Below are 16,717 nucleotides of genomic sequence, written 5' to 3' on the forward strand. Positions count from 1 at the left end.
TATATATATATATACAGAGAGAGGGAGGGAGGAATGGATAGATATACATCTCCACTACTGTGTACTTGCACCATTCATATGATTGTAAGCTTCCTCTTTTTTTTTAAATATTTCTTTGAAAAATGAAAAAAACTTTCATCTGTACTCTGATCTTTTAGTGCAGTACGTTTTCAAATCATTTTAAAGCTATATCCATATGTTAGTTGTATATTCATTAAAGTATATTATATCACCAATGGTTCATATCGTGGAGCACAAATGGAAAAGCACAGAAGTATATGCCTAAATTTACTAAATACTTCAGTAGTCGTCATACATTATTGATACACTGATCCTTTTTTGCAATATATTCTGTCATTTAAAGAACAGACAAATTAACAATTAATATCCATCTCTTCTAAATTCCTTTTCCCATATGTAATCTTTACCCATCTCTAATATATAATAAATTGTTTTAATTATGAAACAATGAAATAAAAAAGACTTATGCAGTGCAATATAATTGAAAATAAGAAAAATAGTACAAAAACACACGACAAAAAGCATATTTATCAATTCTAGGAACCTGTGTCCTATTGTATGAACTACATAATACAAAAACCCATGACAACAAGCATAAACACATGACAAAAAGCATATTTATCAATTCTAGGAACCTGTGTCCTATTGTATGAACTACATAATACAAAAAGTATATTTATCAATTCTAGCAACCTGTGTTCTATTGTATGAACTACTATATAAAAAACACATGACAAAAAGCATATTTATCAATTCTACGAACCTGTGTTCTATTGTATGAACTACAAAGCTGTAAAACTATAGATACATAATTTTATACAATTATCTCCATTATTTACTACCTTTTAACTACAGTAAAATATAATTTACAGTCACTTGATTGCAATTTAAGCACTTTCGTTTAACATGAAATAAGAACTTTCAATGTAACAATGGGTAGCGTCTTTGTTTCATTTTAGCGAAGTCGTCAACAAGTTCGTCAAGACAGATTTTCTTAACCTCTTCCCGCTCTACAGCTAAGATCATTAGGGAGGAGAGTCGGTCATCGGAAGTTGATGATCGGAGATAGTTTTTCACTCTTTTTAGCACAGAAAAGAATCGTTCATTTGAGGCAGTGGAAATTGGCAATGCAAGGAAAATTTTTAACAGAGCAATAACTTCTGAATATGCCACTGGAAGTTTCTGCAGGTTCTGCAAATGTTCAATAGGAGAATTTGAATTGTCTGTGTGATTAAGGAAGTTTCTCGCCAAAGGCAGCTGTTTCTCTAATAGATTAATATCAAGGAAAGTCTGATACTTACTAATTAAAGGATCCAATATTTTTCTGTCGAGGAAAGTGGCATATCCTTTCCGGAATGCATGTGTTGCTTCCATAATTTCTTGATGTTCTGAGAATCTCCGGTCGAACTCATTAATAACTGTATCTAACACATTAAAATACACGGATTTTGTATTTCTTTCACTTTGTCCCACCGATGTGAGGACTACACTATCTGATAGATGTGAAGAAACAGTCCTTTGCCTTTTAGTCACAGTCCATTCGATGTTGCTGGCGTTGGCCAATGACTTGGCTTTATGCACTAATTCTTCATATTTCTCATTGCTTCTAATTTTGAGCAACTCTTCTTTGGTGCTTTTCACCAGGCCTCCGGCTGCCATCAAATCTAAATCCTGCGATTGAAGCTGCTGCGAAAGCGAGTATGTTATTCCTAATATTAGCTCCATTGCGAATAAAATAAATATCCATTGTTGTCCCATTTGAGCTCGGATGCCAACAGCTTCAGCTCTGTCTTTTGTATTTTCAAGTACAACTAAAATCGCTTGAAATGTTTTTAATATTTTCCTCACTGCATTATACCAGGAAAACCATCGTGTAGGGACTAACCTCTCTAGACTTAAAATGGGTAGTATATTTAGTTCTCTTTGAGCTTCTAAAAATAACTCATATCGTGGAGCACTATTCGATATGAAGCTGTAGAGCGCTTGAACCGTAGAAAAGAAATCTTTAGCTTCCTGAACAACACCCAAAGAATGCACCAAAACTAGATTCAGGCGATGAGCATGGCAATGAACGTATAGCGCATGAGGTGCTCGCTCTTTCACTCTAATCTGCACACTACTTGCACAACCACTCATGACACTGGCACCATCATAACACTGTCCAACACAATTTTTAAGGTCCAATCCTTGTTCTGCAAGAATAGATAAAATATTGTTTGTAATGTTTCCTGCACTACAATCTTTTAGGTGGACTAAACCATTTGCTCTCTCTTTCACCGTCCAATCATTATAATCACAGTATCTAACCAGAATTGCTAACTGTTTAGCCTTTGAGCAGTCTTTAGTTTCGTCAGCAATAATTGAATAGAAACCAGCTTCTTTGATTCTTGCAACGATATTTTTTACAATTCGTGAGGCAAATACAGATATCAGATCATTCTGATATTCTGGAGAGGTGTAATGACCATATCGGCGACTCATTTTTTCCTTAAGTTTAGGGTCTTCTTCACATAGGGTTTCTAGCATTTCTAGAAAATTGCCTTTATTCACAGAGTCCTCTGATTCAGCGTGTCCTCTGAATCCTATACCTTGGCGACCTAGGAAACTAACCACTCTGAGAAGTGTTTTTACATGTCTTCGATTTTCTTCAACTTCAGAAGTTCGTTCACTATCTATTAATGACGATATTGACCTCTGCGTTGAACTTCGGCTCTTTAGCTCTGACCATGCGGCCATTGAATTTTTGTGTCTTTCGCTGTTTTCATGTTGCTGGAAAAGTGCCGAAGCATCCTTCCATTTCCTGAATCCCTTGTCTATAAATGTGCGGTTTCCTAATGTTTCTCCTTGTCGAACTGTGGCTTTTGAACAGAAATGACGGCATGAAAAGCAATACACAGCGTCCTCGGATTCGGAATACTCGATCCACTCATGAACAACATAATAACGACTAGAGAATCTTCTACCCTTGGTTTGAGGGAAATTTTTTTCGGGTTGAACGGGAGATTCCAAAGGTCCAGTGCTTAGTGAGAGAATTAGTCTTGGAGGTTCGGACGTCTCTGAAGCTGTTTCTTCTGAAAGAAAAGAAAAAGACACAAAACTATCAGTTTAATAATGTATATACAAAGACCTGTCAAGTCTTGGCTATTGTTTAGTTTTCGGGGGGCCTGGTTTTTTGATCGATTTTTTTCCAATATTTTATTGACATTCGATTAGGTTAAGTTAATAACATTTAATTCAGACAGTATTGCCGAGCGAGCGCCAGCGAGTGAAGGCGGGTTAGAGCCGCTCAGGGCATGTTGTTCTCTGTCTTCGTTAGTTTTGCCCCCATTACTAAACAATTACCCAAGTCTAATAAATGATTACCTTTAAGTCTTTTACTATCAAGCCTTTCATAATATTTTTGATTACTTATGAAATGCTATTTTGTAATTACGTACACGTTTCTTCCGTATATATTTTTTAAAATGTGCCTTAATAATATATAGGTATGTCCGGTTTACCCCGGATATGTCCGCTTTTTTAAGTTAAAAATTTGTCGGGGCGAAATTAAATATGGTTAAATGACTGTGTTCTCCTGTCGGATGTCGTTAGCAGACAATAATACATCAATGACTTTTTAAGTTTCTTTTTGTGTGTGTGTTAGAACGCTTAGTCTTGCGCTTTGCGAACGTGTTATATTCTCAAACTTCCTACGTGACAGTGCTGTACTTAGCTTCTAAAATCCAGACTTCTGTTACTTCCTTTGAAAAGATGTGTTTACACAAGTTTAAATTAATAATAAGAATGTACACTGGTGGATGAGGATAAACAATTCACTTGCAAGAAATTCCATGCCTATCTACCAATTATTGAACAAGATAAGAACTACAGAGAAATATGCTTGGGCTAGTCATCAGAAGAAAGATGAACAAAGTAAATCTCAAAATGACAGAAATGGGGTAAATGTTTGTATTTGTAAAAATGTACAAATTCCATGATTAGTTCCACTACTAATATATGATTTAACTAGTTCAGTAGTTTATAAAGCTAAACTGCCACAGATGGCGGCCCCGGACAAGACCCACATGAGCCTCTCTTCAACGTCGTATTACTACTCATTTGTTCTTTCTTTAATGATCATTCACTCCGGGTATCTTTTGGTTTCTCCCCCAATCTTACACATATAAGATCTCCAGTATTATTTACTTCACAAAATATAGTTGAGCGAACGAATGGGGTTAGAAACCCGTAGCACTCGTTGCTTTTTACCTTTATCACAATTTAGACAAAAACAGAGTACTCGATTCTGAAGCCATTGAACGAGTAGGTGAGATTCTAAATGCCATCCTTCACTTTTTTGCGTTATTTTTTGCTTCCATTGCGTGTGATTCTGTTCATTTTTCTGTAAATTTTGTATTTCGACGCCGTCATCTGTGGAAGTTAACCCGTCTTAAGTCTATTTGGTATTAAAGAATTTTGTTCTTGAAATTATAGGCAAAAAATCATCCTTTTTCATCTTCAAAATACAACCCTATTAAAATAGGATAGTACCTTTATTTATATATATTAGGATAAAGGTTGGACACATCCATTATAAACGTAAATATGGCAATTATTAGAAAATGAAAGGAAAAGTCCTTACCTGTACTCCGATCTGCTCCAGAAGATGCTTTTGATTTCACGGAAATATCAGCAATACTATCTGACTCTTCGATTTTCGATTTTTTGACTAGAAATGACGTGATGTTACTCTGGATCCTTTTCATTTTCAAAATCTCAATGTTAAGAGTGTAGTTATTTTATAAATCTAATCCAGTTCACGAGGTCCTGACATTCAATTGACATATTACGCACAACGAATTAAAACAATAGTGTTCAGGGTTGCCAAAATCGTAACTCATTTCTTTTTCATAAAGAGTTTGCAACTCAAATTCTCACTTTGGCCCATATTCCCATATCGGACTCCTCAAAATTTTCATTTTGGTTTGCGGTAATCAGTAAAGAAATTATAATACTGTAGGTTTCTACATTTTTAATGTTGCGTTCAGATAAGACATTTTACCGAGACCACCTCGCAATGAGATGTCTTACTTTCCTAGATTACTTAACTAACTGTACAGAAAAGAAATTACATGTAAGCAACATTGTCATCTAAAACTATTTTCAATATGAAAACAAGGTGCAGATGATATAGCCCCCTTATTCCCTTGCAGTTTTAGTGAACACAACTCAAAATTAGCGTTTTAGTTGCGGTAATAGTCATAGCAGTTATGATTGTTTTCAAATTTCTTTGCGTTGCGATACTCAAATATTGCGGAGACTGGTACAGAATGTGGTCCATAATTGTCTCGAACCTCAAGACATCTCTTGAATCCCAAGTTGACCATTATATTATTTCTCCAACAGATTTTATCTGTTATATATAACATATATATATATATATATATATATATATATATATATATATATATATATATATATATATATATATAGTATATGCGCATGTGTAAAACTCAGGGGGGGGGGGGCAATTGCCCCCCCTGCCCCCCTAAATGACGCCCCTGGTAATACGTCATTTGTATTTTCGTACAAATCCTAAAATTGTCACCGGCATTTCACGGAGTTTTTCTGAACGTGACATGGAAGCACGCTCCCAATTGCGTCGAATTTCCACTGCTTCGACTAGTTCGCAAGCCTCTCGTGATCGTTCCCGATCACCTAAAAAATCGAATTATGGTGATGCATTAAATCTCCAGGCAAAACCCGTTCTGCTCCACAGGGTCCTTCAGTTGATCCTACTATGGAATACCAATCTACCGACACGACACCTTCTATTGATGCAATACTGTTTACCAATTTACCTCAAGATCTCAGACAACCTAAAAACTTTTTCCAGAAGCTACTTCGACATTGTATTCGTGAGGATATCTATCGCATTACTCCTACAGATAATGGCATCATACTTAAAACTACAAACCAAGTCCTCTATAACCATCTGTGCTTTAAAGTTAGTGGGACATCTTTTGGTCCAACTACTCGAATGCTGAAGCTAAAATCATCTACAACCAAACTACAACTGCCTTCACGCCGAGCTCATTTACTGTCAGCTGTCATTCGTCGCGTCGATCCTGCTTATACAGAGAAAGAAATTCTTGAAGAACTGCAAGCTGATAACATACATCCGACGAAGCTCTTACGTATTAAGAACAATGATGGCCCTACCTATATGATACGACTCCTGACAGACAATCCAGAATTAATAGACGTTCTTTTGGAGAATGGGGTTTGGATTTATCGTCGTTACCACCAAGTAGAACCCTCTCGCACACCACCTCCACTGTCTCTTCGATGCGCCAAATGTTTACAATATATTCATCACCCTATGCATAAATGTACAAGCCAGGTTATTTCTCCTCACTTTAAAGGACCTCACATGGTTAAAAACCGTACTTAACTCAACCAACAGAATAATTGTAACGGCCCGCATCCTACTTATTCATGTAAATGCACCAGTAAACTAAAACCAAATCCTACAAAACCGGAAACGGTAGTTCCGTTCGGTGTTCAAGTGATCCAAATATTCCAACTACAACCACCAGTACTCAAAGTTCAATCCTCTCAACGCCTACAATCGAAAATGTAATTCGTTTTACTACTCTTGTACAGCAAAATCTATTTCCATTTGAGTGCCAGCGAATACTCGAACATATCCAAAAGGCGGCCTTTGATATTTTCCATTTAAATATGTCAGCAATTTATTACGGACTATACAGCTATTTTCACTTCCATTCTGGCACCGCAGTATGAATCATCCAACTCGGTGAAAAAGTATCATCCGTATCATGTACAATAACACACGCTCTCTATCCACCAACAGATTACTTTTGGAAAGGATGGCAACAACTCACGATGTCCACTGTATAGCTCTTAACGAATTATTTCTGAAAAAATGCAACCACAGCTATATACCAAATTATCATCTACTCCGATCTGATTTACCACAGAATGTAGCCCGATGCGGTGCTGCCTTAGCTCTAAAATGTTGTCTACCGAAACGTTCCTTTACTCCCGCTCATTATACTCGTAAACAATATCCGGAACACGTCATTGCCAACGTCTATTTTCCAGACCGAGCTATCGCAATCGCAGCTATTTATGTCCAATCAACACAGCCATTGCTATATCGTTTCCTTACATATCTGGACCTCCATTTTAAGACATACGCTCTACTTGCTGACCTTAATTACCATTCTCGTACTGCAGCTCAAAAAGAACGCTTCCAAGACTTCCTGCTAACTACCAATGCATCATTCATTAGCATTCCACAACCCACACGCCCCAAAAGTGCAACCACTCCCGATGTAGTAATACTTTCAAATAACCTTTTGACTTCCTCTACTATTGAAGTTCTGGGCACCATTGGGAGTGATCATCTTCCGATTTCACTTACGATACAACAATCCACTCCCACCCGAAATCTTGTATCTCCACCTCCGAAATACAATTTCCAACTGGACCAAGTATCAAACTCACGTCTCGACCAGACTCGCCGAAACTAATCCCACTCTTACCACTTTTGAATCCATAAACCAATTAGCAGAGACTCTCACGGAAGTAATTAGTGATGGCACCGAACACGCAATACCTAAACATACTTCTCAGCCACTCCTGCCTAATTTACTTCCATCTGCACTTTCACTCCTAGATCGCTCCCACGCTTACTTTGCTAAGTACCGAAGAACACGATCCATATTTTTTTCCATCTCCACAAGCAGTTTCAGAGAATGGTAAAACATTATGTTATCGCCAAAGAACGCCTTACTTGGCGGAATACCTGTAACAAACTCCAGACTCAGCGCAATACAACAAAATTTTGAAACCTATTTAAACGCCTGACTTTTCAGAAACATGATCCGCAATATCCTCTACTCGTAAATGATACGGCTCCAAATACAGATACCGACAAGGCAACGTCCTTTGCAAAATGCCCTTTTTTGCCACTCCGTCACATCCGCGGTCTTCCCCATCTTGCCGCACACACACCGCTTCGATCGGTTCTGTGTCACTCCACAGTAATACCTTCTGATCGCCTCGAGGCAGTGTAGGCACGTTTGGCCATGTGCTTCGATCAATACGCCATCTGTAACTGTTTGCCGACGCAGCCTTGTTCTCGCGCAGGAGTGACTAATTTTTTGTCCGGGTGCTTATGTTACGTACATCAGCTATATGTTATATTCGTCCATTTGTATGTGATATCCTGACCGCCTATATTGTTTCATACGGAAAGTACGTAAAGATGGAACACTTATACGGAAAGTATTATAAAACATGTGTTTTCAGTTATACATTTGCTGTATGTTAAGTCCAAAAACTACAGGGTTTGAAAATGTAACATACGATTTTACTTACGGCAAATACATTTTTCTCACTGCAACTTATAAAGATTAAAGTAGTACCGCAGGGTATTCTCATAAAACTTTTCATTATCATACTAGTAAAGGGAAGTATAGAGTATTGTTAATTAGATATACCTCAAAATTATGATTATCATTTATCCGTTGAATTTCTGCAAAGATACTGTAATTCATACGTATATGAATCCATAGATGGTATAGAGCTTAATAGAATAAAATGCATGTGAGTGTGCGTTAATCCTGAGGCATACTTTTCGAGAAAATAGAGAAAAAATAGTTCTATAACGATAGAAACTATGTAATTTGTTGCTAGAAATATTTGAGATCTCTTGTTCTGCCCGTTATTTGTTGATATATTTTTTTATACAAAAAATACAGCATTCAATATACATTGTCGCTAATAAGCTCAACTCCGTGAGTAGATATTAAAAAGGTCAGAATTCTGTGATGGTTTTATTGGTGGTGTACCATACTTTTGTACGAAATCCTCAGAAAATTTTGATCTATAATGTAGATCAGATGGACATACCAGACATTCTATTTAAAAGAAGAAATATATGCATATAATGACTGAAAAACACGTCATATATATCATCCAAATAATAAGTGTTCAGAGATAAAAGGCTGGCCATAGTGTATGCAGACAGCATACCCATAGACCCCTAATAGTTTTAAGGGCGTCAGCACGAGGAGGTATTTTGTGACTAACAATCTGAGTCTCGAAAACGGGGATGATATTAAAGAACACATATTATGGAATTAAGCGTAAGTGACTTTCAACTTGTCCATGTAATAGGTTTAGAAAACGAGAAGTCATTTTGCAGTTACAATTCACATGGAATATGCAGTGTAATGATTCATCGGTGATTTCCGTTCGCAATTAGAGGCAAAGGTTTGCCCAACACAGTCGCTGAGCGATGCATATAGAGCAGTCGCTCAACTTAACTGAAAGATGGCAAATGCCAGAACATAATAATTGAAATCATCGACATCTATGTGTGCGAATGAGTATCATACCGAACAGTTAATATTTACGGATAACTTTAAGTCCTTCTTTAGAGTTGTTCGATAATATAATTATGGTCGCGTGGTAAATCCTTGGGAATAGTAAAACACACCCGAATGTATAAAAGTTAGTATGAGTATCCATAGAAACAGTGGATTTGTACGAAATGGAGAATCCTTTGGTTTGTAGACAAATAAATAATTAGTTGTTGTATCTCTTAACAAGTGGAGTTGCACTCATTTAAATTGTAACTTAATGGTCATATGTCTTATGGTTTGTGGTAAGCCTTGTGGCTCATAACAAAGTATAGGTTAAAGTCAGTCCTGTTATTCATCCGGTTCACTCGAACCAGTCTTTAAATGTCTCTTCAATCCTAGATGGAGTACGTCTGAAAAAAAATGATTTACTTCTACTATTTTTGGGAGTCAATATACAAACACTCAATATAAATATGTTACAACCTATAACCGGTCAGTTCATTGAAGTTATTATTATTGTTATTATTATTATTATTGATGATAATAATAATAATAAAAATAAATTTACTATACTGGTTATATTATAGGACAGGCCGTTTTATGAATTAGAAGACAGCATTTGTTAAAGTGAGTAAGTCTTTGAAATTACGTTCTGGAATTATAGTAGTTAACGCTTAACTTTACGTTACTTCCTATCACTGTCGTTTTTGAGTATAATTACTATCGAAAAGTCTTTACTGGAGAACATTGATAATTAACCCTTAACCAGTCACGCTCTTCTATTCAATATTACTAGGCGCTTGGGAGTAAATTTTACCAATTTTACTTTTGTGATTATTGTTCAAATTTATTGTCAAACAAATTTACCCTATTACATATAGTATTACTAGCCACTTAAAAGAGATTTTTATATAAAATATGAGATAACAAGAAAATAAAAAATAAAAATCAAATTGCGTGATATTTTATCTCTTAATTCGTTCACACCTGGGGGTAAAATTTACCCCCACGTGCTCAGTTTCGGTTTAATTTAGTTTCTAGCATAAAGTATTCGCCTGGAAGTAAAATTAATACATTGAATTGATATATACAACAAGAATCATTAAGATTATGTCTATGTTTAGTATTTCTACAATATAGATGACCTATTCTATAATATAGATAGATTTCTGTAATATAGATGGCAGGGCACGATTAAATTACGAGCTAGGCAAATTACGGACTAATAAATAGAACGCTGTACCTGATATTATAACTAGAGAAAGAGATCACATATAATAAAAGAGTTAATGCGACTAATACATAATATAAAAATATTTTTATTTCAGAAAAGATTTAATATAGAAATTCCTACTTCTTATAAAAAATCTATCTTGTATTTTAGACTTCATCTTAATAGAATCACTGCATATATTGGTTCTTGAGCGTTGCCTGGCTACAGTTAACTAATATTTATTTTTTAAGAGGTACATGTGGACGTAGTATGTCCGTACCTCGAATAATGAACTACAATCATAGTTATAACGATATATTACTATTTCCGGCTTATAGGTTACTTCTAATAATATTGGAAATAAAAGAAGTGAACTGTTCATTACTGAATGAGTCGTCAAATTATGGAAATAATTTTAAAGTACATAATTTAGAACTATTTCTACAAAGATAAATATCGAATACGTTATCAATGCAGTACAGTAAAATATTACTAACGCAGAAGTTTGTCACTAAGTACTTGAATATAATGGATAACTTCTGGACTTCAATAAGTAATTGTTTGATATAGACACTGGTGTATTTACGATTTTGTTTCGGAAATCTGTGCTAACTTTACTCATGGAAATGTGAAAACGCTGCGACGTCTTTCATTTACTTTTAAAAAGTTAATAAAATTTCGAAGGAAACTTAAGCCCGAAGGCCGCGTCAATGGGTATAAACTATGGCTAAAGATTTTCTATGTTTGCCACTTTCCCATATCATTTTCTTTTAATATATAAAATAAAAATGTTATTGAGCATTTCAATAAATATTTCCAATATTTCAATGAATCACAATAGTTAAAATTCAAAAAGTAATCTAGTTAAAATTTGTTATAACGTCCCTTAGAATTAAGAGATTCTTATTAAAAAATCGCTGATTTAATAAGAAATGTACAAGAATACTAACATGTAAACAGCATTTTTAAGTAAGTAGTTACATTTCGTAAATTATTATTATAGTTTCATAATATTAAGAAATATATAATAATTTGTTACGTAAGATGACCATGTAGTAGACTACCGATCACACTAATTTAGAAATATCACAGTCTTTAGTTTCAGTTTGTGGGAGACTATATAGTGTAAAATACAGTTGTGTATACAATATATGGGCATGCTTTCTCTCGAAGTATACATGTTCGTACTTTAATGACAGCAGACCTTCTATTGCTCAACAGAAATAAGGGTAAGAATTTTGAATTTTCAACTTTGGGGTTATTATCCCGACTGCTTCTGAAGTAACTTTCGCCTGATGAAACAGTTTCCACAGGTCATTAAAATTTTCTAAATTGCATGCCGAAGCAGACTATGATAATGAAGTTTAATCACCACTGTCTTATTATAACATTCTCACATCCTTATATTACTGGGTTGTAAGTATATTAAAAACAAGGTAAAATGTTACTTCAATAAATTGAAGAATCACAGGTAACAAAATTTGAGAATGCATGACAACAGAAATAAAAAAAAAAATATTCATACAATTTTGATAGGGTATACACAGAAACAGCCAACACACCCCTTAGCTACGCTTGTGGACATATTACAATCATATAGTTTAATTAATCGCTTCCTAAATCACATGAGAAGCATCCAAATACTCCAGAATATACAAGATCTCAGAGGTACCTTGCTCGACACAAGCTAAGTACAATCACAGTTAATTTCGGTTCAATATTAATACTTTATTTTGGAATACGGTATTTTGGAACATTTATTAAATTGTAGAGAGCAGGGGCACTTAGTTCCTAAAATGTAATTTTGATCATTGCTCAAACCATATTGACGAAAAACACATTCAACGAATAAGAGATTTTTATTGCTTATTTAAATTATATAAAATATTTTTACAACAAAGAAATTTCTAAATATGTGTTAAATCAAAATTAATGTTTCATACTATTTAACTGAAGATTAATAGCTTCATCTAAATCGAAGGTTCATTCATTCCTGATGGTTTTAGCAATAAAAAGGAATTTTAGTGTTACAAATGGACGTAGCAGTCTTGAATCATTGATCTTCAAATTTAAGACAAGATGGTTTCTGAATTTGATAATCTGTCTTAACAAACACAATATATGTACGTACAAATGATGTTTCTTAAATAATTACCAATACGTTAACTAAGAGAGATCGAATGTGGAATCTTGTGTATTGGATGAAGCAGGTTACAATTGGCTAAGCTAACTTTTGGAAATAATAATAAGTTTTCAAAAGCAAACTTGTTGTGATGGGGTTGTGCTCTATCATTGAGTAGTGGGTATTATGATTTATACACTTATGTCTCATTTAACAGAGAACTAAAGTATATTTAACTTCGTCGCTGTAACTAATAAATTACGAACTACAAGTAGTTCTTATCGAATTGCAAATGAATTTCCTGTGTGAAAGGCGAAAATAGTGACTATACCTTCTTATCAATAATACCATATGAGAATTGACTTTGATAAACTATTGCACTTAACTTCAAATCCTGTTGTACAGAGTAGCACATCAAGTGTATTGCTACTAACATTCCCTTCTTATGAAACACTAAATTATTACTGTCATGTTCGAGTTTGATGACTGTCTTAAGTTCTGTACTGAATGGCATTATAAATTATGTTAGATAATAAAATAATTCAGTTACCAAGAAGAAACTTTCGTCGAATTAATATATTTAGTAAAAGACAATGTAAAGATTATCGAGATACTCCGCTGCTTCTTACTTATATAATATTGATTAATTAAGGTGGTTTTCAGATCAATATACTGGGACATTTATTGAAGGAGTGCAAACTTCAAAACAAGAGACAAGATCCGGACGTTGATGTAATGTTCTGTACTGCAGCTAATTAGTGAGGATCGTCTCTGCCTAATGTATTTCATAATAATTGCTTCTCAGTCATGTTGGATGTGTGCGAATGACATTCAGGGCGTCATTTAGAAGGACAGGGGCAACTAACCACCCGAGTTTAAGAAGCACATGCTTGTTTACTAAATAGTATAGTAATAAAAAAAAGTGAAACTGTTTTGTTGGTGGAAATCATGCAACTCTCTTGAAAAATCTGAAATGACGCTCCTGGCGGGGCCCAGTGTTTGAATGCCTGCTGGATAATACTGAACTCATTATGATGGTTCGGATTCCATCTTAATCGGTATGAAGGTTTGTAACCAAATTTGTGGAAATCAACGCTAAACCGCAGCAACAAGAACAAGAGAGTTGCTTTTAAAGTAGTATGATCGTGTTGAGTGTAAACTTGTAGTTTGTTTCACATGTTACATAACATCAATAATGAAAAGTGATGACAAATTCAAAATAAACAAACAAAAGAGCATCAGACACTTTAGTACAAAAATTCAAAATTATATTAATAGTGATAACCATAAATGGAGTATTGTTTAATGAATATTTAAATGTTAAATGAATGTGAAACACTCAGAAATGTAGTGTGTATCATCTATTGAATTATGTTTAACATACTTAAGAGCTGTTAGCGCTGTTTTCATTTTACGCATATACGTCAGGTCCAACATCAAAATAATGTAAGAATTATGCATCAGCAATATAAATGCATAGTTACCATAATTTTGCAATATTTCAATCATTTTACTACAGGAAGGTCGTTCTAAATTCTCTTTCAAGCTGGTTCTTCTACCATGTAAAATGATTCTACACAATAATTATAATTTTCTTTTTGGAAATTTTAAAAACTTACTTATTAACTCATAGAGGGCGAAACGCATTGAAATTAAGAATTTAAGTTTCTTTTAAATAAGACACTCTGTATCAGGTTTTGTGATAGCAAAAATAACCGTACAAATAACATGAATTAACGAAGTAAATACACAATATACAAATAATTTTGTTTAGAAAAGATATGATGTAAAGAATCATATTTCTTGATAATCATTTTTGCTGTTTCCAACCTCAATTCAGTAAAATCAATCTTGTGAATATTATATGCTTTCATCCGTTTCGATAATGATATAATACAGTATAAATTTTTAAAGAGGTACAATTGGACTTACTACGTCCGTACCTTGAATAATTGATAACATTGATAATTATAATTATATAATTAATTCGAAGTTTAAACTTGCGTTATAATTATATAATTAATTTTAAGTTTAATTTTGCCTTTTCTAATATATGAAATTCCATAAGTTTAGCAACATTTGAAGGAAAGGAAAGTCAGAAGCGATTTTAAATTACCCACATTCATTCAACACCAAAACACTAATACCGGTCCACTACTAGGGAAAGGCGTTGTACATTCGAAACATAGGACCTTTGAACACCTGTGCTTTTTCTCCAATTCGGAGCTATGTAGGTGCAGTAATTAAAATTCGTTTGAAACAGTAAATTAAAAAGATCACTACAAACGTGATTCGCTATTGTTTACTGAGTGTTGTGCCGAGTAATGTTCCTTTTAATTTTTTCACCCTCAAAACGAAGGTTCCTTTGTAGTTACCTTTTGTGTTTTGTGCTCTTCGGTTTTCGCAACTTGTGATATTTATTTGTCCAAACTTGGGGTAGAACCATTGGTGAATACAGTAATATTTTTAGTTTTAACATCTGTTCTTATTTAAGCTAGTGGAGAACTTGGTGACCCTCTTGTACCTATGAACATTAATGCATCGTGTAGCTTTGAACGATAAATAATATTGTTTAAAGCTACACAATGTAAGTAGTTAAAACAATTTACATATTTTATATACGTTAGGTTGGGTTATAAAGTTATTAAATATAATTTTGTGTAGTTTCTAAATATTCGCTACTTTTTACATGTGTTTCAGGTAAAATTACATGAAGTAAGACTGTAAGAAAAAGATAGTCTACTGATTTTTTTAGTTATGAAGGCAGCTGCTGCTGTGGTAACTAACAGTATCAAAAAAAAAAAAAAACTCATCTCTTTTCGTGAAGCGTGGAGGATCTGAAAAGTAAAGTTAGGTGCTCTACAGAAACATGTGACAATGTACTTAAAGTCCAGTTCTTCGAAACCTTTTTCATACAGTGTTAGATACGATACAAAGATGGTGTTTTCTGAGAGTGAAGAGAGAGAGAGAGAGAGCTTACACAGTACCCGAAAGCGTGGGCAAAGATAAACTATGGTTTAAGCAAAACAATCTGCAAAAGAATTAGCTTACAATTTTGCCGTTGCTAAGAGGAAGAAACAAGTCAGTGGGAACTCAATGAAATTGCAGGTGATTAGTGAATGTACTTATATCTGAAAAGACACAAACAGGAACTTTCATTGAGGAAGCCAGAAGAAACTAGTATTGTAAGATCCACAAAATTCAATCGTAAAAACGTAAATTGCTTCTTAGAAAATTTAAGAGGTTCATTGTAGTTACGCATCAATCCCAGCAGAACGGATATATACTGTAGACGAAACAGGCTTACTGAGGCGTTGAGGAATGCGGAAGTATTGTAGCCCATAAAGGAATGAAGGGGATCTGCGTAGCAACTTGAGAAGAACTTGTAAAAACAGTGACAGTGGTAAGGGGGTAAGTGCCATCGGTTCCACGTACCATCTATGCTGATTTTGTCCAGGATAAACATTAAACATTTAATGCTAAAGGGGGTACCAAGTGAAACGATTGGAGCAGCAAACCCTAATGGTTGGACAAATGAAAATTGCTTTCCTAACTTTTTAGATCATTTTATCAGTCATACAAAGCCAACAAAAAATCGACGAATTCTGCTTGTTCTTGACAACCACGAATCTCATATTAACTTGCAAGCAATTGAAAGGGCATGGAAAGTTGGGATAGCAATGGTGGCACTGCCTCCACACACTTCAAATAAGTTAGAGCCATTAAATAAAACTGGGTTTGCGCCATACCAAGCAGTAGATGCATGACATTCAAACAATCCTGGAAAGCCATTTTACATATCGAATTGCTAAGATTGTAGGGTAAGATTACGTTAAGAGTTGTATATGCTCAAGTTTATTGTTCATAAGTTTTTGTTACAATTTTCGTCCATTTTGAATTAAATTAATAAAATTTCAATTCTGGAGAACTTTTTATAGCTAAACATTTATTGCAATTTATAACTATTAATATTTGTGGCTTCTT

At 34.4% G+C, this 16,717-nt stretch overlaps 1 protein-coding gene across 1 annotated transcript; it reads right to left on the reverse strand.

Annotated features, from left to right (window-relative positions):
- Nucleotides 1-942: 942 nt before the first annotated feature.
- Nucleotides 943-5,378, reverse strand: LOC145661721 (zinc finger MYM-type protein 1-like). The gene is made up of 2 exons (XM_081727056.1): nt 4,643-5,378; nt 943-3,092 (listed from the first exon to the last, which is right to left on the reverse strand). The coding sequence occupies exons 1-2, from the start codon at nt 4,764-4,766 to the stop codon at nt 943-945; spliced, it is 2,274 nt and encodes a 757-aa protein (XP_081583182.1). The 5' UTR covers nt 4,767-5,378.
- Nucleotides 5,379-16,717: the final 11,339 nt, after the last annotated feature.

The sequence above is a fragment of the Thermobia domestica genome, chromosome 10 (assembly GCF_964235325.1).
Source record: "Thermobia domestica chromosome 10, izTheDome1.hap1.1, whole genome shotgun sequence".
NCBI classification, from domain to species: Eukaryota; Metazoa; Arthropoda; class Insecta; order Zygentoma; family Lepismatidae; genus Thermobia; species Thermobia domestica.

Coding starts and splice junctions, on each gene's coding strand:
- LOC145661721 (XM_081727056.1), bottom strand. CDS start 4,766: ATGAAAAGGATCCAGAGTAACATCACGTCATTTCTAGTCAAAAAATCG. Junction 3,093..4,642: donor TGGAGCAGATCGGAGTACAG/GTAAGGACTTTT, acceptor CTTTTCTTTCAG/AAGAAACAGCTTCAGAGACG.